We start from the raw sequence: 25,995 nt of genomic DNA on the forward strand, positions 1-25,995 counted from the left end.
GCTGTAAGAAGCCATTAAATATGGAAGTAGCAGAAACAATAATATCATCAGCACAAACAGTGGCAAATGTTACTACTCAAAACAAAGGCAATTGCAAGGCACTGAGGAGCAGATGGGGCTCACTGGCTATTTCGCTCCTAAAATGAAAAGAAATAGAAAGCTCTTAGTCTGAAAGTTAGATAAAAGCAAGCTTAGCTATAAGGAGAGAAGCTGTCTCTTATTATTTCTTCTGAACTCAAGGGAAGAGGGGGTTTTACATTTCTCTGCAGAAACGGATTTACATTAGAGATCTTGTGTGCTTCATCTGAGTCTTTGCTTAACGGAAACAATGTGTACAGTCCTCTGCTTAGTCAGTTGGAGTAAAAAAAGAGCAAGCACTGTGAGGGTGTCCAACAAGTAATGGTATTCCTGCTTGACCAAAGCAGGAGAAAATAATGGGAGAAAAGGAATAGAAGAATGTGTGAATAATTCCCAAGAGGTTCACAGACTATGGGACAAGACAACATATTTTCAGAAGATTTCCATAGGAACAATTGACTCTTCCAGTTGCTGTAATTATGGAAAAGTGAGTCGTTGTCTTTGAAAACTTCCCTGTGACCCTACTCAACATCAAGTAATGATGCTAAATAACTAGGAAGATGGACAGAGGAGAGAAGAGATATTTCTAGCAGACCACTTCAAAGTTCCAGATTTTCTGGTGTTACAGGTTTTATACAGATCTAATGGAAGTCCTGAGTGAATTTGAAACTTATAACTTATTATCTTTTATTGTCTGTGTCAGGAAGTCAATTTAAACTGAGAGCTTAAATAGCAAGGAGGAATAGGGTTGGTGGGGACAGATGACACAAGACCCTTCACCTGAAAACTTCACCTTTGTTTGCAGAGTACTTTTTGTGTTCCTGACGCATGCAGGTGACAAAGAACTCAGGGCAAATTATGAACCAATGTGTAGGTGCTCAGCTGAACTCAAACTTGTGGATCTCAGTCAGGAAAATAAGAGAATCCAAAAAGATGGAACCTGACCAGAAGGAATCAGGTAGAGGAAACTAGAAGCTAATTACCATGCAGGTGAATACATGTGATGGAAAAGAAGTTCTATCCTGGTTTTTGCATTTCTAGAGATATACTTGACTGAAAAAGCAAAAGCAAATAAATAAAAAGAAAAATAATAAATAAATAAGGGTTCACTTAACACCAGTATTGAAAAAAATAGTTACAAAATGGGGGATGACTGTTACATTTGCAAAACTGTTCAGGACAGAGCACCACAAACTGTATAACAAAAGTTTCTTTTCCAGTTTGAAAAAATCAAGTGGTAGAAGATGCCATGGGGAAAAAATTAGGAGTGTGAGAAACTAGAATTTCTTAATCTTTCTCTTTGGACATATGTAGGTGAGCAAGTAGTAATCAAGGTCCTGTAATTGAAAAATATATATATATTAAATTGGCATGTACAAAATAACAGCTGGCTGAATAAACTAGTTAATTTCAGACTAAAACACTGTTTAGGATAGTTACACAGCCAAAAATTAGGTAAATCAGATTTAAACATCAGAGGTTTATAAATTGAGCACAGTGTCTAAGTGGCTGAGTTGGATTATGCTGAGTATCTCATAAACAGGCTAAATTTTATTACGGCTAAACGTGTAATAAATGCCAAGAGGGATTTCTTTCAAGTGCCATCAGAAGCATACATTCCAGATGAACAAGACGCTAGTAGGCAGCTCTTACCAGCAATCTAGTAGTCATGTCACCAGGGACAGAGCTGTACTAGCATATTCTTTCCAAGAAAGTAAGGTTTGGCCTTTGACACTTTCTTCAGGATCTGTAATCTCAGAAAATCTTAGCGGCGTAGGCTTTTGAGCTTAATTCATATTCTTTTCTGATGAAGGGAATTAAGAGAGGTGTCGTTGCGACCAGCTGTTGGCACGAAGGAGAGCTGCAGGGGCAGGTCCGATGCCTCGGGGGACTGGCGGTCCCAGCCCTCCCACTGCTCGCTCCCACACCTCCCGCAGCAGCCTGGGGTCGCTTGGGGCTGTCAGTGGGCAGCAGAGCACTGCTGGGACCCTGCCCCGCTGCCTCCCTTGCAAATGCAGATACAAATCTTACCCTCTACTGTCAAAGGTAAGTTCATAAGAGCCAGGTATTGTTTTCATGAGTAATAAAGCAGTCAATGGCAAGAGCGCGTCACCCTGCAGAGCAGGCAGTTACATCTACAGCTGGACAGAGGTTGTGCATTAAACCGAGGTGTCTCAGTCTGTTCAGCATGGTGGTACTTTAAAAACAAATGGATATGGTTTTGCTTTGCCTAGTGTTACACTTTGATAACATTGTCATGAATGATCTAAGGTTTTGGACAAGAAAATGCACTTAATAATGAACTTCAGACAGCTAATTTGAAACTGAGCCCAAGGAAATGCAAGTTGTTCCCAGCAGGGATCATTTGTTTTAGGGACGGAGGAGAACTTTGGAAGCATGAAGGTAGGGTCTTAGTGCTGAGAATCTTTTGTCACAGACACTACCCAAAGAGGTATTTAAAACCAAAATACCCCTGTGCAAATCAACATAGGGGTCCGACAGTGGAGACCAGCATCCTATGGTAGGTCTTGAGCAGCTTCTGGGCCAAGCTTTCCCAGGTAGTAGAATTTGGGCTGCTGTAAATTGCCTTTGAAGTTAGAACAGTCCTGAAACGAGTACAAGCAGCAATGTGGTGTGATTTGCATTGACTTACCATCAGAGGATGTATCGTACACATGCTACATAAGAAACATACCAAGGAAAGATGGGAGTGGTGCAACAAGCCTTTGTTCTCCATCCCACCCAGCCCTCCACCATGCCTGCTCCCCTGGACATGAGCTCGCTCCTTGTCGAATATTCAAAAAGAATGTAATTTTTCATATCGATACTTAATGTCACATCTCATTAACACTTTTTCATATTTCTTCTTCATTCAGCTGATGTTTATCTCACTGCTGAGTTAAATTCCTGCTCCTGGAAGCTTATCAGTATAAAGAGCACAGATACTTCAAGATACTATTGCTATCTCTATGTAGTTAATGTTAACACGAGTTAAACTATAATCTAAGGGATATTTTTTTCTTTTTTTTTTTTTTTTAAAAAAGTGTCTCCTGTTTCAGGTGGGTTTTTATCACCTTACACTGGGGAAATTAGCTCTGTGATTTTCCTAACTACTTGCAGCAGCTGTGTGGGTGAATACCACTGCACAGTTGTGAAAAATCAGCTAAAATGAGTTTGCATTTCAATGGCAGTTTAAAAAATATGGTGTTAGTTGTCCTGTAGCTAAATGCACATCTTTTACTGACTCAGGTACATCTAACTTCATTTTCTCACTTGCAAATTTTATTTCTCTTACACCATGTGATTTGGTGAATTTAATATTTGTACACTCCTAATACCCAGAAAAATATATCAACCCTTTCTAAAGTGAGGAGGAGCCCAAACAAGACAGATGTTCCTGTTATTCCCAAAGTAGCAAGTCTTTTACTTCGCTGATTGTTTCAAATACAATTTGCATCCAGTTAATAATAAAAAAGCATTTGATTATCCTAATTTAATAAGTGTCAGGTTGATTTTGTTTTTTGAGCATCATTTCAGAGGAAGTATTTCACTTTCGTAATTAGATGATACATGTTCCTCTGTCTTTTCCATCTTGCCAGAATGCACAGAGTATCTAACTGGAATAAAATTAAATATCTTAAATTTAATTGATTTGGTCACTCATGTGTTCAAGACTTTGTTTCAACCGCCTTATTTTAGCAGTCTTCAGACTCTCTCATGTTCATTTTAGCAAGAAATACTTCTGCTTCAATCCATGTGGCTTACTAGAAATTGCAATTGCAATCAATGCTGAACTTTGTCATCATAAAGTAACAATATATTATTTTCTTTTTGTTTAGATTTCAAAGTAATAATAAGTTGTAAAAAGATTTTTCAAACCATTGGGAAAAATAATACACATCTCTAGATTCAGTAGACAAAGGCAACTGTAAAGTTTTAATCACTGTGTTCTTGGATGCCCTATTTTTTTTTCAAAACAATTTTGTTGAGGTAATTGCAAGCATGCAATAGTTCAGCTCACACATGAAGAGGTGGACTCAAGTCTAAAGAATGCTCAGAAACTGGGTGTGCAGGATGAAAAAGCTGCAATTTTCAACAGAGCACTAACAGTAAACAGTAGCGTAGTTCACAGCAGTTCAGTGTCTCCATACACGTGCAATATAAAACACAATTATATAATATACGATGTATTACATAACATAACATTGTATGTGTATGTAATACAATTTTGTTTTAATACATTTTAAATATAAGTATGCAGAAATACAGTCTAAAACATTTTAATGTGTTGTGTATGTGGTGGAGCAGATCTGTTTTGAAGGCTGCATTTATCTTGTAAATTAGAGGGTTTTCAATATCTAAAGACTGCAGAGTTTAGAAGAAATTCTAGATTTGTCACTATCAATATCAAATACTTTCTACATAATACTACATTTTTATTATGTTCCAAGGCAATTAACAGAGGAGTTATTCCTGTGTTTTACAATTCACTACACATAAACTATTGTAAAGCATTATTAAAAAGATACTATGAAGTGTCTGCCTGCATGGACAGTACATGTGAAAACTGTAATAAGACATGTCTGTGTTTGCTAAGCAAAGGCTGAATGCTGAATTCTCTCTGAGCTCTGAATTCAGTTCTGCTGCAAATGTTTTAGCTAAATTTTGTTTTTTAAAAAAGTGTAAAAAAAAAGATAACTTGGGTAGAAGAGTTTTGACATCTAATTCCCATATTCTAACTTTGCAAAAGAGTACTTTTGAGGGAGTACCTAAAAAGGAACAGTGTGTTTTCATAGCATTTTAATTTTCTTTACCAGCAACAAAAAATCCCTTCATAAGTAGACTTGTCTAAAAAGGCACATGTTCCCGAAAGTTTTCTGCTTGGGTGACTACGACTTTGTAGAAATTGAAAGGAGGAGGAAAAAAGGAATGCTCCAGCTTGTATAAGAAATGAACCTTTGCCCAATCACTTTTTGTCTGTGAATAAGGTAACTTTTTGTGCATGTGAAATTTGAAAGTAATAAGGTATGTGGGTCCTTTCTCTTTATTGGTTCTCAAGAGTCGATCGCGTTGTTTTTGTTGTTTTGTTTTTTTTTTTTTCTTTTAGAGCAGGCCTGAAGTTGTGAGATAAAGCAGCTCAGAAAAAAAAATGTTCTCAAGCAGATGCCTTTAAGAGACAGAAATCATGAATTTCTTGAATTGCAACCACTCCGGGGGTGGCTACAATGACTTTTTGACAGTGACAGTAACTCTGCCTTGTCTTTTCGAGCCCTTCTTTGGCCCATTCACTCTGGAAAGCTGCTTAAGCGCACTTAAGCGCATTAGCATTTGGATGCTAGGGGACCGTATTGACCCTCATTTGGAAAGTTTAAATGAGTGAAAGATGGAGCGATTTGTTAGGGCTTTAGAAACCAGCTTTAGAGAGCGGTGAGTTTTCCGCTTTGGTTTGTTCGGGTGCTTGTTCTAATCTGGTGCGCTTTTTAAAGGCGACCAGACTGATTTGTGACACATGAGCCCAAAGCGCTATTTTTTGGGGTTTGACCCGATTAGCTAATCTGTGCTTTGAATTTCAATAGTGGTATCGGAGGGAGTGCACATTGGGAATGGCTCACTTGTGGATTACCTCATCGGGAATTGCTTGCGGACGCAGATGGCAAAACGATAATTACGTGTAGAAACAGACAAAATGGGTCCAAAGCTAAACTGGATATGAGAGAGAAGCGATGAGGTCTGTCCTCGAAGCAAGGGACAGCAGCAGCATGCTCCCCAGCAGCTTGGTGTGCCTCTCCGCTGCCATCCCAGCCGCAGCAGGTCAAGCAAGCTATTGCCAGCACCTTCACTTTCTCCTCCAAAGCTATTCGGAAAACACCTCAAAATTCTGCTATGCAGATGAAGCTTTCAAAGAGCAGCCCACATCTGTGTTCATGTGACCAACACCTTGTCCTCCAGTGAAAGTTGTGACTCCACATGCACCCGTGGCCCTGTTTGGGCCTTGGTTGTGCCAGGTTTCTTAGGATAAAACTCGGAGGTAGATCTTTGTAATCTGTAGACGTGGTGCTGCTTGTTTGGGAAAGAAACAATCAAGAAAAATCTGTAAGGCAAGGGCATAATCTCTTCAGTAAAATGGGGATTCGACACCTGTTCAGTTCACAGACATGAAGAAAAAGATGAGATTTTTATTTCGCTTTTACTGAATCACACTCAAGTTACTATCCTTTAGAAATGGAATTGCTCAGCTTTTCACTTTTTGTTTGTACTGTGGCAACACACAGAGCCCTTTATCAAGGGTCATTTTAATACCTTTTTGTCAAATGGAAAGAAAAAGTTTTTGGACAGATAATTCCCACTCTAGCACTGATAACCTCAGCTGAATTTTGGATTATTTGGAAGCAGGTGGACTTTTTTTTAAATACATGCTTCGCATCTCCTTCAAAAGAAATTCAGAATGGGAAATGAGAAGTAAGCTCTAATTTCATGATACTGTGCCTGATAGATACTGTACTTCTAATGATGAATCCCAATATATGTTGTTATATTTTTGAAGGAAAGAAGGATGCGGTCAGATGTGAAATTCCCCATTACCAAAGGAAATACTTATTTTATAAGGGAATAATATCATACAAAATGACAAACTGTTTTCTGGTCATTAAGAAAAGGAAGAGAACACGCAGAGCAGGGAAATCACCTCTTTCCCCATTCTTAACTTAATTATATTCCTTGAGGAAGCTCTTTATTCAGATGGATATTCTTTACCAAATCTTATCCAAGGCTGTGCACAGATGCTATCCATCATAGGTGGTTAGACTAAATCGAGGAAAACTGAACAGCTTCCCATGTATGAGTGCCCATCTTGGCCATGTTCTCTCTGCCTTGGAGTAATAATAAGCTTTCCACAATGCCCCTTTTGGCCTTTTGCTTTGTGGCTTCCAGCAGCCCAGGCAGATGGGTTGGAGAAGCATCAAACACCATCCAGAAGGTTTGCCCATGTTGGATAACTGCAGAGCACCTTGTGAAACCTGCTACCCCACAGTGGAAACAGTCTGTCTGCATTATAAGCAGTTATCATAGTTATCATAGTTATCATAGTTAAAGTTAGCTAAAAGTACAATCATAGTTATCATAGTTAAAGTTAGCTAAAAGTACAATCATAGTTATCATAGTTAAAGTTAGCTAAAAGTACAGGTTCAGTGTATCTAAAGTACGATTTTATGTTAAATACATGCTTAACCGCTTTGCTGAGGGCTTCAGACTTTCACCTCTTAAAATGTAGCAGAGCAAGCCCATTAAACAACAAGTTCTGTATTACTCTCTAGGTCAGCCTTCCTTACTGTTAAAACTGGACCACAACTAGGTTAATATCTAATGAATCACGGCCTGACTCTTCCTTTGAAATTCATACCTTGAGCCCTTTGAGGTGTTGATTTATAATACATTTTAGACACCCAATCATCAAAATATCTAGTGATACGATGTTGTCTTTTATTTAAAAGAATGGTGTATGAGCAATTTGCTGTCAAGAATTAACTTTGAAACTTGATGTCAGATCATTAAGTAGTGCTAGGATTTTCAAATTATACTTGGGACACTAATTCACAAGGCAGAAGTTTTGGCAAATGAGTTACGCTGCAAGACTCTAGTGCCAAGGTACTTATCAGCTTTTTAAAATGTGTTACATAAATAAGCAGTGCTGTGGAGTCATTAGCTGTAGGAAGTGGCTTTTGTGAATGTTTACAATAATGTGTGATACAGTGTCAGACCTATGAAAGAACCTATGCACATGGTAATAAGTTAAATGAATATTTGCTTTATTTGATTGATACTTTCTTAATATCGTCTGTTTCTCTCCAAACAGTAATTCAGTGTATTATTTTAAATCCATCATGAGAGGAAGTCACTTAAATAAGCAATGCTTCATATTTTGACCTACAACAAATCATACTTTCAGATGTCATTGGATCAGCACTTGAAGACACAAAGATTGATCAAGTTCTATAAAATGTGGTCTCATCTTTTGTTTAAACCTGTTTCCCTTTCTTCCTTTGTGTTTTTTATTAGACACTATGTGCGAAGGCTACAATGCAGACTATCCGGGCAGCTGACACAAATGAAGTAGTCAAGCTAATATTTCGTGAATCTGATAATGACAGAAAGGTAAACAACTTAATGCCCTCTATACCTCCTGTGTAAATAGAAACTCTGTTTAACGTTCACTTTCTTTTCTACAAAGAATGAATATAGTTGTTTCAAACTGATGATTTAAAGGGAGGGGTGGGATATAGATTGTCACACCTAATGCGCAGTTAATTGGATTTTTCTAACTGATTGCCAGTCAACCAAATGGCCAAGCTGACGAGGAGCTTTAGACACTTAGAGACACGTAGTTTTAAAGGGCTGCATGTATCTAAAGGGGTTGCTTCCAAGAGCAGTGTATTAGATACCTGAATCCCAGAGCTTTGCTAACCTTTCTCCTCTATTTTTTTAGGTTATGCTACAATTAGAAAAGAAGCTTTTTGACTATTTTAATCAAGATGTTTTTAGAGATAACAATGGCACTGCGGTAAGTTCATTACTAAACACTGTTGAAGAAATAAGTTGGAAACTCTCATACAAACTGTGTTTTTATCATCCTTTTATCCTTATCAGTCCTCCTGTCTACAGAAACAAAGGCTAATTCATCCAAGATGGCAACTGCTCCAACTTTGCTCCTTAATTAGCCAGTTATTTTGATTGCAGCTTCTTAATATCTTCATAACTTACCTTCTTTTTCATAGAAAAAATGTAAATTAAATGTATGTGACCTTGTCCACTCTGTCCTCTGTTTCCCATTTCTTCAAGCACACTTTCTTTACTCGTTCTTCTGTGCACTTCCTTAACTTAAAAAAAAAGCCTTTAATGCAAAACTGCTCTGAAAATATCTGTGTCTTCTGAGTATACAAAGAGTATACTCTTCTGAGTATGCAAAGAATAATAGAAATATGTGAATAAATAAAATAGAAAGGTCAAACCCTTCATCAGGCTAGCACTGTTTGGGCAATCATATACAGTTTCATAAGCAGAGAAAGCAGAAAGGAACCACTAGCATTTTGATTTGTAACAAGGACTAGATTTTTTTTGTGGAGAATGACTTTATATCTTCTTTTTAAAAGTTATTTTATTTCAAAATATAGCCACTTCGTTTTGGAAAATCTCTGTATCATTACTTGCAGTTTTCTCAATTTCATTAAAGTTTCCTAAGAGTTTTGTATCTAAAAGAAAAACATGAAGCACCCATAATGAAAAAAAAAAAAAGTTAAGCACAGATGATAGATACCTACTGCATATGGGAGCCTTACTGAAGATTTCACTGACCTGACGCTCTGCTTATGGAAATTGGTCCAACTTCACTGATATCAGAACTAAGCTCCTTGTTTCAGATACAGGTCTGTATATGTATGCATAAACTAAAAGCATTCACATGTTCAATATTCTGAGCTATACAAGTAGGGCAGGCTATGCCAGACAAACAAAACCTTTAGAAAACTGTGTTCTATGGAAATTGTCAACACAAAAACTCTGTGTTGTACAGGCTGACAAGCTAGCCCAGTTTTCACATCTTTCCACATGGCACAGAATTTTATCTTCTTTCCTCACACCCAGAATAAAGAAGACATGGGATTCAGCTTCTGTGTCTCAGCTTCTTGGAGAGTCCTCCAACTCTAGTTTTTGCTGTAATCTCTACCAATTTCACAGTGTGCCTGCTCACAAAATCTATTGCTACTTATTGCATAGGGAGGGGATGTATACTCCCTTATCTCTGTCTTCTCTTCTACCTACAGCATGTTCTCTTGCTGTTCATAGACAGCCAGGTTGTTTGGAGATCTGTCTGCAATGATCCAGGGCAAGGAGGATAACCAAAGCCCCTTTACTCACCCTCTCTGTTTATAAGTTAACTCACACCTAGAAGATTAATTCCATCAGAGAATCTGAGATCTCACTCATTTCTGAAGTCAGGAAAGTTGGATGAGTCAGATTCATGAGGAAAGTGAAGATGTTTCCCGTTTAAGCATTTGTTGATGTCCATCCCATTCATTGGGACTGCTTTTCTTACTTAAAGCACATCTTTCATATGTGGCATATACCCACCACAAGAAATATCTGTGAGGCAAGGTATCTCAAAAACACAGTTACTGTGAGATGTGTTTTTTGTTTTGTTTTGTTTTGTTTTGTTTTGTTTTTATTTAGAAGGTGAAAAAATCTTTGGGAAATACATAGCAATTGTTTTTTCATTGATGTTTTTCAGTCTGGGGGACATTTAATACAGAGTAATAACACTAATCCCAATTCCAGTTCCTATAGGTAAATCATGCGATTTTCCTCTACATCTATTGCTATTATATTTTAGCTTCTTTTGAAACAGCTCAAATATTTGTCATGTTGATTTTTTCCCCCAATACATTGTTGAAGCTGAGCAAAGCTATTCTTTTTGCTGCCATTTTACCACATCCCTAGTGGTATTTCAGATGACTGCTAGTTGGCTTTACATATGTGGACACAGTGTGCAAAAGCACAGGCAGATTCCCACTTAAGCACATTCCATCTCAAAATCAGCAGTCATTTCATTCATGCATCAAGAAGCAGGAAATCTTCCAGATCAAACATGGAAGGAAAAGATAAACGATATAATGAGCCATTGGAGATAATCTAATCTTCATGGTCTAGTTAAACACGCAGCACCATGATCACTAAAAACAAACTACCTATCTAAAAGGATAAATGTCTCTGTGCCGAATTCAACCCAAAAAATCCATCGCATCCTTCATCAACCACCGGTCTTGTACCAGCCTGACAGAAATTTAATTCAAGCTGGCTCCTGAAAATAATTATTGTATTTTAAGAGTAGTAATCATTGGTCGGGACATGATTGAATGTGTCCATGCCTATTGACTTTTTCTATGATTTATAGCTTTGTTTAGTCGATATTCCCATCGAAATTGTATAATTAATTATAAGTGGGGCTGTCAGGTCTGCAGGATGGAGTGCCCTGATGAGTATTTGGGAAGATTAAATTTTCCTTAGCTGTACCAATGCAAGGCTTGGGAATTTTCACAGCACTATGGCTGTTGGATAAAGATGTTTTCTGTGTGTTTAGCAACTGCTTTAGCTCAAAATCCATTGATTTTTTGAGTTTTTTTTTTTTTTATCAGTGTGATGTCTCTTCAGTAACAGTGGAATGTGTACTGATGTGACAAGACCTGACAAATATTTATTATCAACAGGCTACTTTATCATTGTCCATACACAGTTATTCCTTCTTTTTTACATTGTAATCAACAAAAAGAATCTTATAGATATAAGATATATTTATAGAAATAAGTATTTTTATGAAAAATCTGATGTAGATACAAATTATCTCTTTAACAGAAATTCAGTTTGAAACTCATGCAGTCATCTGTCAGGTCTAATTTTTCCAGACTTATCTGTACCTTATTCCAAATTTATCTTAGCAATTATCTGTATTTATCACTTTGAAGTGCAATAACCATTCTGTATCATTTTGTTTCGAGAAATAAACACCCAGATTTATTAAACTGTTTAGTGACAGAAAAAAAGAGAAAAGCTACTTGAAAGGAGCTGTAACATAATGCAGAACCAGCTTGATACTTAATTTGTATGTTCAGAATTGTACATCAAGGTCGTAGTACCTCAGATGAACCAGGGCATAACTCTAGTAACTACTACAGAACTACCGTGTCTAGATGCTATGGAGAAGGGAGTTACAGAATGGCAATCGAAATGCAAAAAGTGGGACGAAAGGAGGTACAACATGCAGCGTTTCACCTTAGTGTCACAACAATTACAGTTGAAGGAGTTGCTTTTGAGTTAAAAAAAGCTTAACACTTGTGACTTTGACAGTAGCATACAGCCAAGCTGTGCTGTACAGCATTGTTTGTGTTCTGCTCCGGAGACTTCCTGTGAATGGTGGGCAAAGAAATGAGGCATTTCTAATCTGAGCTGGCTTCTTGCACCTTTCAAGAGGCGGAAGTCTCCAGCTGGTAACTCTGACCACATCCTAGCCACAGCGCTTCTGTGCCCTGTTCCTCATCCACACAAAGAGCATGTGGTGCTCATGCATGAGGGAGAATGTGGGGGATGCCTAAGCCTTCTTATCCGGCATCCTGAGTGGATCTGCAGTGCTGTCCACTATCCCTGACCTTACGCTGACTCCCCAATACGTCATTCACACAAAACTTGGATGTAGCTTTGGATTTGCCAGCTCTCAATTGAGTAAAATTATCATGCCAGTGGTTTCAGGAGAGTAGCATTGTGCAGGGAATTCATGAATAAATCTACACTTTTACAGCATTTTTTTCATATTCCTTAATCGTTCGTGATGAATCAGGCTATAACTGCTTTTTGGTTTGTTTGTTTGTTTGTTTGTTTGTTTTAAATCTTCTATTTGGGAGTTCAGCCTTAATTTTAAAATACTCAAAAGAGGTAGAAGGCAGAGATAATAATTTAATGGAAAAAAATGATCATGTTATTGATTTATGCAAAAGAAGCACGAGTTAAATGCTATTTCTTCAGTAGTCAGTTAAATAAATATAGAAGAAGGCCTTAAAAACTCTTTATGACTACAGAAGAATGATTAAATCATTAGGAATCATTTTATAATCTTTAACCACAGACAGAAATGAGAAATGGGTCATACATTCATATATTTCATATTAAACATATTAAGGAATCAATCCAGATGGAAACTAATGTATTGTCCTTAAGATTTTGACCATTACTGTGTAATGAAAGTAGTCCGTGTATTAATTTTCTTAAGAGTTAGACGTGATGTTATTTCCACTAAAATCATAATCTGTTTTGTCTGTTGATGTTCATGGAAACTGGTGACTAATTACATATCTCTGCTTATGCTGGCCTTCCCTGCTTCCTGCTTGTTCCTGAGCAGGTGGCCCGTCCTATGCTGCTGGCTTCAGCTCTCACAGAGACACTTACCCTGACAGTCCTTTTTGTCAGCTGCTCCCCCTGCCTCTCTTACTTGGAGGTAGAAGTTAGGCTGAGGGTGCCAGCTGTCCAGTTACTCCTGGGTAATCAGATAGTTCAGAGGACACTGTTGCATTATCACACACTGTCAGCATTAATTCCAAAACAGATGCAAGATAGTTATGCAGGAAAGCACAGTGATCTCCAGCCTATATATACCACAAAATGGAAGTGGTTCTATTTATTACCTTGTTATTACAATGAAAAAAATAAAAAAAAAAAAAAGAGAGCTTCATGTTATCAGTGGTCAAATATCTTTTAGTCATCCTTATATTGCAGAGAGCAAACAGTAAATTTCTACAGTGAACACTGTCTTTATTCAATGTCTATGTTATGAGCAACAAAATCAGTCTTTGAGGGTAGATTCCCTTTATTCTGTGTGTCTGTTTAGATTTGACAGATAGGATACAATATGAGAAGAAAATTGTAACATCATATAAAAACGGGTTGAATTATAAAGGTCTTGTTCTCCCTATGCCAAGTAATGATTAAAAGGGATCTGTTATTATACTAATTAACCTAGAGGTGTTTCTACAAACAGTTGAGGCAAACACACTTTTAAATGATGAGTAACTTGATTGTGTTTTTTATTTTAATATTCCTGGGAAACCCTGAAAGGATCAAGAAGAAAGGGTTAGTCCATCAGGGACCTTTATTAAGCTTTTTGTGAGAATACGTGCACTCATGAAGGTTAAGGATCTGGCATCACTGAAAATGTATTAATCAACAGACAAGATATAGCACAATGCACTCTTCCCAATGGCCTTGGCTCTGACCCTTTTAAAGATAATGGGAATACTGTCCACTAAGAACTAGATTAGGACGATCAAGTGCATTTCATCAGGGTTTGACTTGAACCATGATCCCAGAGGTGAAAAGGCAGAGGTTTATCCACTGAGCCAACCAGCCCCTGTCCAGATAAAATCCTGAATATGATGTATAAGGGCAAATTAGGATGAAGGAAGGAAATTGATTGCCTAGAGTCATTGTTACCTAGGACTGGTCATAAGAAAATCCCATGCATCCTGAAACTGCCTCTTTTATTTAAGGTGGTCATCTGAGATGCCTGATTTTCATAAAGATGCAGGTAGGAAAATGGTTTTATACTCTCCTCCTTTACTCATGAAAAGGTATTCCCATGCTTGGAATTGCATTTGCTTATGCATATTAGTGTTAGTGTTTAGTTGACATGCCATTGGATACACTGCAGAATGAGTAATGACAGATCTGGAATATTACCAGTAAATTCTTCGTACTAACAAACATTAGTGTACAGCTAGCGTGCAGGGAGGAGTCAAACTGGATGTGCTGGGTTAGCTGTTCACTGCCAAATTTCTGGTCCAGGTAAATGAATTATTTTGCTGTAGAATTTGCCCATATTACAAAGGTAGAAATCATATTTCATGACTCTTTGTCCTCTTGTCCTGTCCTACACAGCTAAAGCAAGTCCAAAGGCTAATTCAGGTGTACTATATGTATTTTTTTAGCCATTGGTTCTTGTTTAAGTATTGTCTAAAGAGCAAGTTCAAATCTGTATTGGCGCTCTGTAATCTAGCCTGTGGTCAGCATGATCTGCTAACAGGGTTTGGCCTAAGGGCACTCCTTTTAACCTTTATGGGATCTAAGAGGATATCCAGAGAGGCATTGTTTGCATTTGTATTATGGTCCTCAAGAGTTTATGGAGCTCACTGTCATCCCTTACAGGTAATACTTGCACATATAGAAAAGCATCCTACCTGGGCTTTCACATCTTGCCTGAAGTCTTTGGCAATCCAAATAAATATAGAAAGGTACTTATTATTTTTTACTCCGGGTCTCTGTAACAGCCAAATCCTTTTGCATTTTCCAGGCATACCTGATAACCTCATTGTAGTTTTACATGAGATGTAAGACTGAAGGATACTTCTGTACAAAAAGTACGGTTGGAGGTGAGAGCAGGATGTCAGTCGCAAGGAAGCAGACATGAGTTCACACCCTGCTGCCCCTCCCTGGGCAGCCCTGCCAGCAGGCTCTGGCAGCTCCAGAGATGTAAGGGTATGAATTTGAATCCCCTCTGGGAAAGAAGCCCTGCAAACGCAGGTGTCTGGAAGTCTTGGGTGATGTTTCAGGGTGCCCTGTTGCCCGCAGGGGCAGCAGGGCCGCTGACCCCGCAGCAGGACTCCAGTCACACCAGCACCTCTGAGGTCCAGCCCGTCCCCAGGACCCGCAGGTCAGCCCACCCTGCCGGGGGCCTGGCTCAGGGGGTTCAGCCTCAGTGCGAGTTTTGCCCAGCTGAGAAGCGAGGGTCTTAGTCTGTACTCAGGAAAGGTTTTTTATCATTCTGCAATACTAAGGCTGTGTTGTACATGTTTTTATGCTTTTGTGAAATTGCAGTTGCAGACTGGCAGCACAACACGTGCCACTATTAACTGCCTGATGGTACAAATTCATGTTATGTTTCACAGTAAGAGATGTAAAATTTAACAAAGTAATACACTAGATCTGTCACATTTGCAAGCAGGATACCCCTAATTAAAATCTTTTATTGTTAAAGGTGGCAACAACCCAGTCTTTCTTGCCACTTTGAAGGAGGCATATGTTACAAGCTGTTGTTCAGCTTATGAATTACAATAATGTTCAAGTGTCTGTTTCTGTAAACTTTTGAAAAAAGGCAATTTGCATAAATGCAGTTTTGCAGAGTTACTTTTTTTAAATCAGTGCAAGCACAGGAATCCCAGGAGAGGGAGTGACAAAAGCCACTTTTTGCTATTAGAAGATAAATGGAGTGCATGCGGACTTTCCCCAGGTGGTAAAGAACCTGAGAACTGATGCTCGCCAGGAGCCCTGGCTGCTCTCACCTTGCATTGGTATCCAAAGGATCACCCAGTACTGGCTGGGGCACAGGATGATGGAGCTGTAGTCACGGTGTTTGAAAGCAGTGAAAATATGTGCAGCGTTTCTGATGCTTGGGCTCTTCCTTGGGCATTGTGGAGCTGAGGGACAGAATGCGATTTGCTTCTGCAGAGCAGTTTTGGTGAAGAGCTCTGGGGATGTCAGTGGCCCTTTTGGGGATATATAAATGGGGATAACTGCTGCTGCATGGTGAGAGTTTGTGCTCAACCCTGCTGAGTGTTTTTAACTTCTTAACTAGGTTTAGTCTTTGCATGTGGTTAACTGTAGTCTCCTTACTGAGAACTAATTACCTGAATAATACAACAGGATTCTGAGTTAGTTTTCTTAAAACAAAAAAATATCCCAGAATGAGATCTGGACTCTGCTGCATGTTACTGAACAGAGGGATGACTGAGCACTGGGGAACTGCTAGCAGGGTGTTGAACTTCAAAGCTTATCCATGCTAGTGGTTTTAGTGTGAAGTCAATGTACTTGGATTCAGAGGGTCCAGACAGGACAATTAAGAAAAACAGGATAATATGCAGAATGCTAGCGTGTGATATTTGGACAGGGGCCACAAACTCTGCTGGAAAATTTAAGGTATATGTAATTAGAGAAGTTTGAAGGAGCTGTTTTATCCAAATCAGTGTTGATGTGTGTGTGTATTATGGGACCAACAAGGTACTAAATGTCTTACAGAATGAAAAATGCTGCTTTACATGAACTTCTGGAACTGCTTGTTTTAGGCCCTTTTTTGCTAGCTGAAAACACGGAGTCTCAAGCACATTCCGCTGCAACTCTGCCCTACCCAACAACTGAACACGTCACCGCTTTGCAAATCAATCACCGAAATCAAAATCACTGCTGTTCCACAGCTGCTCTCACAGTGTTTCTCCACCAGGAAAGGACTGGTGCCTGTGTGGTGCTCAGGACTCAGGCTATGTGAGCACAGCCCTCTGCCTGGACCCTGCAGCGCAAATCAGGCTAGGGGAGCAAGAGGAATGTGCAAATGGGAAACTCGAAAAGGAAAAGCGAGCTGTAATGAGGCAGAGCCAGTATCAGTCTCCAGTAATTTCTCTAATAATCAATAGATTTCAAGAGAAACTATGGTTCTTTCTAAACATTTTAAGGAACCTAAATATTTCTGTAACAAAAATACTATTTTAAAATACATTTTCCAGTCCAGTTGTCAGAAAAAGTTGGGATACTTGCTTGAAAATACACATATCCTTTAAAGTACCAGAATGTCTCCTGAGAGAGACAGATATATCGTCAAAACAAGAACAAAACATTTTTCTGAGTGAACTTCCAGTGAAATAAACAGTTTTCTGATTTAGTACAGGCGCAGGGAGCCTTTGGCACCACATGTGCCTAACTCTTCTAATGCTACGAAAAGTATATTTGATGCAGTTTTTTTGTGTGCCATATATCCACATTCATGTGCAGTTGATGATTTGACAGCACTGCCATTCAGGATGTACAGGCAGATTCTCAGAAATGTGCAGAAATGCAATGAAATACAAAAGTAGTGTTAAGTGGTGTGTTTATATTCTATATATATATATTTTTTTTTTTATTTTTTTTTTTTTTTTTGCTATGAAACCTGATTTTCAAGAATGGCTCTATGAGAAAAAGAAAATTAAGATTCAAAATAGATAGTAATGGATAATTTTACTAAGTCAAAGCTAGAAAAAACAGTAGCTTTAAATAATGCCAGAGCAGAGTTATGTGTAATGTTTTCACAGATAGATGAGAGGGATCAGTATATCCAGACCTTTATTTGAAGTCAGTAGACTGCTGAATCAGTTTCTTTATTTTTTTCTCAGCCAGAAAGCTGGATTAGATTGCTATATTTCCAAAGTCTTTTGAAAAAAGTGCATGCCATACAAGTCTGACAAAGGGGTTTACAGTGACCACTGTCCATGTATTTTAATTCACTAAGGTCATTTCTGTATGCTTATCTACTTTTTTTTGGTCTGAAACTTCATTTCCCTTTCACAGCTGCGAATTCTCTGGTGGGCACTGGAGATGGATTTGATAAATGCTGCTAATATCACCTTCTGATCTAACAATGCTCTGACTTTGGTCTGTAGGTCTTGATGAGTAATTGCCGTTGTTCTACTCCAATGACTGAATTAAGTTGCCCCGTTTAAAGGGTTCATACTTGTGTGATTTTAGCCAAGGTGGCCTACCAAGCATACCAATGGACATTGACCTTTTCAGAGTGCCTTGTTGTTTTAAACTGAAGCAAGCAAAATTACCTTGATTTCTACAACTGGCTAAACTCTGTTACAGTCCTTTGTTTTCTATTGAGCTAAACAATACGCACATTTAGTGTTCCAGATAAATGTTATCTTTGGCCAGAATGCCCACTGCTTTCTATATACAGCCCCAGCAGCTACAAGGACAGTGGGCTGAGCTCAGTTCCAGCCCTGGGGTGATGGAGTTCACTGGAATATCCGTAGGAAATATTGCGGTGTTGAGCCATCAGTCCAGTCTCACCCACTGGCACACAGGTTCTGCAGACTGTGCCTTTGCAGGACAGAAAAACAACAGTTCTGATAGTTCCCTTGGGAGGTGATGGGCACTGCAGCTGATACAGGCAACAGACATAAAGGTTTTTAATTCTACTCTTATTAAATAGGGAATATCCTTTAATGCAAATGCAATCATTCCTTAATTCTGTGCAAAGAACTTCATTGATATCAAGTTGATTCCCATGTAGGTCAATAGGAGCTTGAGTATGCAAACTAATTGAAGTATTTAGCTCATTAAATTTATGAAACAAAAATATATAACTTCAGACTGTGAAATCCCATTGATAGATTTAACCTGTTTTTTAAAACAATATTCTTCCCTATGATTTTTTTTTTTGTCACAGTCACAGGCCAGTGGATATGTGTGTGCATTCTTAATCATGCTGCATCTGTATTCCCCGAGGTGTATCGTCTCTTTGTCTCACAGAGTATCAACTAACTATAGTTGTATTACTCACATGTATGGATGGCATTTTCATTTGGAAGATGTTAATCAAATGTTCATGTTGGGCTGGTAGCTGGATATTGTAAACGAAATACCTTGACAGAATATCAGCAACTCAATGGTTAGAGCAGGTAAAACAGCCCTTACATAATCCTTCAAATATTTTATGTATGAATACATAGGTGAAATTAAGTTTGGGGAAAAAAAAAAAAAAGTCTTCTGACCTGCTTGTGACAAATAGTTCTAGAATTAGCTTCCAGACACAGCATTTTAAAATCTCTGCAATTGTTCAAATTACCCCACAACATCACGTAACGACATAAAGGTTAGCTTCTTAAAGATGACCATGTAATGAGTAAGTTAATTGGAACAATATATTGATTTTTAGGCTTTAAACTGTTTTTTTTTTTTTTTTTTTTTGTCATTTCCAAGTCATTCAGAGTGAACAGACATATTCATGTTTACTGTTATGGCAATGACATTCACAATGCTGTTTAATGTACCATATGTAAGTAAGTGAGAAATTTGTGCTGAAAATATCCATGAATAGGTTTTTTTAAAATACGGTGCATATGCTTTAAAAATAAATACATTGTCCTGTAATATTTTGACTGCTTTTCTGTATCAGGTGGCGTACATTAATTTTCATTAATTATCTGTACTGCTAAGGAGCACCAGACACCCATGTACCTGCCATAAAGCAAATGTAATGAATTGGTGCCTGTGTCAAGTCTCTTTCCTTCTCTTCAAGTTGAATTGAAGGAAAGTAGCATCTATAATTGTGATAAGACCTCGGTTTTCTTCACCAGTAATCTTGCGTTTTGAGATTGCACGAGAACCAAAGTGCTTTTAAGACAAATATCAAAAAGAAAGTAGTGGTTAGAGCATGCTCTTCTACTGAAAAATTAACTTGAGTTTTCTCAAAATGCACAATTCAAATTTTCATCATTTCTTGCCCTCATGTCTCCCACTATCTGAAGCTGAATCAGGTAAATAAAGAAAAGCTCTTAGGTGGGTTCACACTACACCATCCTGAACACATGAAGGATTTGCCATTTCACTTCATGAGAATGAGCAGATGTCCCTTTGTGTGGTTTGTGGACACATTTGTGCAGGTCACAGCTATTGTAACTTAATCACTTAATATCTAGGAAAAAATACTTTGTTGAATTTAAATAATTATTAAAATATAGCAAGGCATAAAAATATGTGCAAATAATCCGCTCTGGTTAAAATATTTAACTGTTTTACATATGAGAATGCATTGTCAACAATGAACATTCCCTATGTATCTGTTCTAGGCACCTACTTGGGCTTAGACATTCAGCTAGGTCATCATGAGGTTTTGGCTTTATCATTATTAGTTTAATGATGTCCATTTACCTGGGAAAACTTGGAGAACAGATAGAGTCCAGCACATAATACAGTCTTGTTCCTATTATCAGTCCTCTGTCACCAGTGTCAGCATCTGCATAGCACAGACAACTAAACAAGCAACTGCAGCAAATAAAAATATCAGAGAAACTTCTTTGAATGATAATGCATGTCTGAATACTTAGTCCTCCAAATGCTGGCTTTCATTTAGTTTGCAAATATCATTATAGCAATAACAATCTGAATGTATAAAATTTTGAAAGTGTGAATTGGTGTGAGAGGACAATGGTTCTATTTAACCTCTCTACCCTTGGAATGCTCATGAGTAATTTATACCATTGTGTTCTATGGAGCATTGTTCTTTTATTCAGTTCTTGCAGTTTTGCTCTTCAGAAATAGCCCTGTTTTTCCCACTGCCTTCACTTTCGTGCTCCGATATTTTTTACTTGGAAAGAACAGGGGAAAAAAGTATTTGTATTGTATTAATATGTAAGTATTTCAAATAAACATTTTTACTGGGGATAGTAAATCTTTTTTCCTTTGATAGATTCATTTTGGACAGATAATTAAACAAGTGGGAACATGTGGAACAGAAAAGTGACATTTGTTTTCATAGCTAACTTGTATTTATATGTAGTGGCTACACATCTATCTGTACATACTTAAATAAAGGATCACAGTCTAGAAACATGCATGATGAATCATTTTTTCCTGAAGTGTGTTGATATTACTTCATAGGAGCAGGATGAACTGTCCCAACATTTTTAGGATTGAGCATATTATTAGATAGATAGATAGATACATGAGATGCAAGTTCCTACACAGACATCTATAAGCATTTATCCAAACATCTTGATTAGCAGGAGGTTTGAACAGGTGTTAAAATATGCAAAAATTAACTGCAATTATTTGTATTGTTACATCTTTACTAGCATACCATCTCAAAGTTTGGTGTCAGTTTGGCATCCTGAAATAGGGAAAGCTACCCGTTATTTTGCATCTGTGCATAGAAGTACATACACAGCAACACGGCAACTAGAAGCCGGGTGGGCCTTGGAGAGGTAGCTAATCAGCAGTGCAGGTGGTTCAGGTAGCTGCCTTTCACACAGATAATTAATGTGTACAAGTAGCTGCTAATTGCACATTTCAGGAATGATTTATGAGGTGGCAGAGGAGAAAGAGGGACACAATCTAATTTCTTTGGGAACCTCTGCCATTCATACAATGGTATCAGCACAGCTGTGAGATGGGACATGATTAATGAACAGTGGGCAAACACACCACCATCATACAGGATACTGTTTTGATGACATGCTTGTCAAAATAGAAAGTGGCACTCAGAACGACAGCCAGTAACAGAGTAGATTATGAGCTTTTTGGTTTTTACCTCACTAATTCACTTGGACGTCAGACTTAACACCAGCCGTGGTTTTAAAATAAGGTTTTGTGTCCATCAGAACAGTTGTTGGTTTAGCATGGACTATTATTATTGACTTGTTATGAGCAGGTTTGTGTTCATAAACAAAGCCTAGAGACATTTATTTCCTCTGTCATGGTCAAGGGAAAACAAATTTGGCAAGAAGTAATATTTATACAAGACATTAAATCTAGACTTATGAATACCTCTGTGAAATACCTTCTTCCAGTACTGCATCTTGGCTGCTGCCTGGGAACACATTTTACCTATTGTCACATTTCCCTTTTTCTGCTATCTGACATGCACCGCCCAAAATAGGTGTACAAAAATGCTGCTTGTCTTTGCTTAGGAAGAGTGATTTGCACATCCTTGTGTTTATTGTACCTTCTTATCTGAGCTAAAGATAATATAAAGTAATATGATACTTTTGCTGGTGTTTTTATGGGTTGATTAACATATCAGTTTGCTGTACTCTTTTAATGCTAGCCTGGTTTATCTCTGAAAAGGTTGCTAATAAAATTAAAAAAAATTTTGCCATCTTGAAATAGTAAGTGTACATAAAGGTCACTGATGTAAAGAGCCAACGTTACGTGTTTCACTGAGATGAAAAGGAACATTTTGTACACTTTCCTCAATGAACTGTTTATATATCAGAATAGTATTGAGTGTTTTGCATTGTTTTAAAAACTATTATAAGGGGATATAGCTCAAGCTGTTTAATCAAGTCTGTTTATTTCATTTTTCAAAATGTAGTGGGTTTAGATTGCTTCAGTTCAACATTAAAGAGTGAATATATTTATTTCTATCTTTTATAGCTTTTAGAATTTGACAGAGAGCTGTCAGTCTTTAAAGACAGATTGTATGAACTGGACATCTCATTTCCTCCCAGGTAAGATTCATATATAATCCATTTATTTAGCTAGTGAGATAGCTAAAGCATAACTGTTACTAGCGCAGCAGGTAAAATGTGAGTGTTTCTATACATATTGTAGAAATCATAATGATCTTCATTCCCTTCACAAATGTTTACAGTCTTCCTACATCCCCTCAATTACTACATAAATTGTGCTCAATAGCTCATTGTTTGGATTGCACTGATGCTGTATTTTATAGCTGCATTTGAAATAAATATGACATGCTTCTATGCTAAGAGATGCATAGCTACTGTAAAGCATTAAAGCCAGATAACCTATTAAAATACTTGATTGTAACCATTAGGACAGTCTTTACCTACAGCTGTTGAAAACTGGCGAGCAAATGGGACTCAATGGAAATAGACTTGAAGTGGAGGTGAAAGGCTTAATGCCTTTGCTCAAGGTGGGCTCCAAAGGGAGCAGCAAGAAAGAGTACAGGAACTTAGATTCTGTTTTTTCAGTTTCAGTAAGCATGTTATATATAACTAAGTAGACTATTAACTATATAGACTATATAGACTAGACATTTTTGCTTTTTTAATATGCATGCATGGTTTTAATCTGATGTATTCCCTAGATGAATTTTAGCCATGAATATATAAGTATTGTTATAAAATAAAACCAAGACTTTTGCAAATGGCAGTCCTGTTTAGGGGAAATATATGGAAAATACTATACATTTTAATATGTGTGTAGACCCTTTCCAAGAGTAAAGAATTCAAGTCTCACAATTGTTTTTAAGGGAAAGAAAAAGTGAAAGCTATAGTAAAGTTACAAGAAAGTTAGAGTAAAGTTACAAGAAATCATTGTAGGGGTAAATGTAGGAAACTATTTTTTTATATATTTAATACAATATTCTTGAATATTGCTATTTTGTCCTATAGGAACAGACAGAAAGGTGTGATGTTTTGGCATACAACAGGAAAAAATTTGGAAAGCTTGCCTATTTGTTATCATAATCTCATTACTTCTCACCAGCCATCTGCGATACTGATTATATTGATCCCTTGGGGCAATGGAAGTATGCATGGAGAGGTTACCAGTGCTCTAAATTGTTCTTATTGATTGAGTATGATAACAGAAGACCAGCAGTGTGTACATCTCTGAGTGTATTTCATTAGTTGTGTACCTGTTGGGGGTAAAAGGAGGTGAGGGAAAATAGATTATTTTTTTTAACCAGAGATACTTTTCCACTGGATTTCACCAACTTAGTCCTTTTTCTAAAAGGAAGGTTAATTCCCTTAGTTTTCAGTGGAAACTTCTATTTAAGATCAGTTTCTCTAATGATATCTGATAAAACAAACACATTTTCTCAGTCTATGTAAGTGACTGCATCCTCAGTTGTAGGAAGTCCCGAATTAAGTTTTTGGCCTACAACAGCAAATTGCATGGCACACGTTGTATGTAAACAGCCTGGCTGGGCAAGATTGAGAACACTGCTTATTTTTAAAGCTCTCTATCATTTGTGCTTGCTTTTGCTACTTTCTGTCCTGTTTTGTGGGAGGGGATTTTGAGGGGGAGGGAAGAAGTTTGTGTTGTTGTTGTTGTTTTTCTTACTTAAAGCTTTACCAACCTTGGGTTTAGGTTTTCTGCCTGAGAATGAAAATTCTTGGGAAAAAGTCAAACAAAACTGTGCATCTATTTGCAAGCAAAGTGCAAGTCCAAGGACACCTTCCAGCCACAACCACATTTGGCAAAAATACCTTGTTGCTTGAATGGTTTGCAGATTCTTCAGACCTTTCTGCTAATACAGTTGTGTGTCATTATGCTGTAGATCAAAGATCAGACGTTTGGTGTGAGTAGTCTTTCTATCTAAGTTATACTTTTTAACTCTGTGAAATGATGTGAACCTTTAGCCTAGCTTTGAAAAATGTATGTTCACAGATTACGTCAAAATCTCATTAGATATTTATTTTTTTAGTGGCTAGGTTTCTTGCAAATAAAATGAACACTTCTTCCCTTTACATCCAGTTGGAGCAAGGGGCAGGGGGAAATATTCAAGAATAAAATGCAGACAAAACAAAAGCTGGAACCAAAACTGTTCCTACACATGCCTGTGCAGGAGCAACCTGGTAGGCATGCAGGAAAAGGCATAACTCAGACTTGGGAAGGTGAGCCTGGAGCCAGTGCTGGGTCTCCAAGTAAGGAGGCCAAGATTTGCACAAGAAGCTGGAAGAGGAAAGCTTTAGCAAGTTAATTGATAAGAGACTAAGGCAATGAGCCAATGCTGCTGAGAAGGGAGGACTGTGCGAGTGTGATCTGGAGCACTGAGGGAAAGTGATGGAAAGCTCTAGGAAGAGTGAGATGGCCACAGGAACATGACAGAGAGTTGGTCTTGCCTTTCTCACAAAGGGTAACTAGGAAAAAGGTTTTCTGTGTCCCTTTCTAGCACTGATCCACAGAGTGATCAACTGCTCCTGTCAGATGACAGGTGCCAGAGTACATAGGAACCCCCATCAGGTAAGGTAGCACCGTTTCTCATTGAAATACAGCTGGAATGGAGCTTGGAAGGGGCATAATATAAGACTATGTGAAGAAATCTTGGGAGAAAATGGAAGATGTTTGTGAAAAGTTAAAACAGGAGTAAATAAGAGGGCTGCAAGAGCTGCACATGAGAACTACTGGTGTTGCTATAGTACAAGCAGTGAGCATCAGGATGGTTGAGGGAGAGGACTAAATTAATGGGAGCAAGAGGAACTAAATTAAAACGTAAGTCAGCTGCATTTATTCTCTCCACAGCCTCTGTATCTGAATACCTTGACACAGAGCATTAACATCCAAATGATGTATTTTGATCCCATTAGCATTTTAAGCTACTGTATCTACAGTATGAGGCTGTTATTATCTTATTTTAAAATATTAAATAAAGCATTACACCAGAAATGAAGCTCTGGTTTAAAAAAAAAAAAAAAAAGCTAGACCAGATGAAAATGTTGCATCCTGGAAGTCCTTGTGGTTGTCCAGACTGTGGATGGAACCCAGATTTTGATGTTTTCTAATCAGTGTAATGAGTGAAATTAAAGTATCCTACAATATGAGCTGTGTCTCCTCCTCCCTCCTTCCCGCATGCTTTCAGACTTCGATAACCAATTACAGGAGAAGCACTGTGAGGCCGCAGTGCCACCAAGGAGGGCAGTCACCAAATTTTGATGGCAACTTATCCACTTCCAATTCCTTTCTCAATTTTATTATTTGTTTTTGTTTCCTTGCAAAATCAAAGCCAAATCTGCATCATGTCTCTGTTTTGTTTTTGCACACCACCAATATCAGAGATGAAATATTTCATGAACCACAATATTGGCTTGCAAAGTTAAAGTCAAGGCACCT

The 25,995-nt window shown here is 37.8% G+C and overlaps 1 protein-coding gene across 1 annotated transcript in view; it reads left to right on the forward strand.

The window, feature by feature from the left end:
- INPP5A (inositol polyphosphate-5-phosphatase A) overlaps positions 1-25,995 on the forward strand; it is a 238,091-nt gene that overhangs the window by 190,912 nt on the left and 21,184 nt on the right. The window contains exons 10-12 of the mRNA XM_068689358.1: positions 8,134-8,229; positions 8,561-8,635; positions 22,570-22,643. Of these exons, the coding sequence (XP_068545459.1) occupies positions 8,134-8,229; positions 8,561-8,635; positions 22,570-22,643 (245 nt within the window). The remainder of the gene's footprint in view (positions 1-8,133; positions 8,230-8,560; positions 8,636-22,569; positions 22,644-25,995) is intronic.

This window comes from Anas acuta, chromosome 7 (assembly GCF_963932015.1).
Source record: "Anas acuta chromosome 7, bAnaAcu1.1, whole genome shotgun sequence".
Classification (NCBI taxonomy): domain Eukaryota; kingdom Metazoa; phylum Chordata; class Aves; order Anseriformes; family Anatidae; genus Anas; species Anas acuta.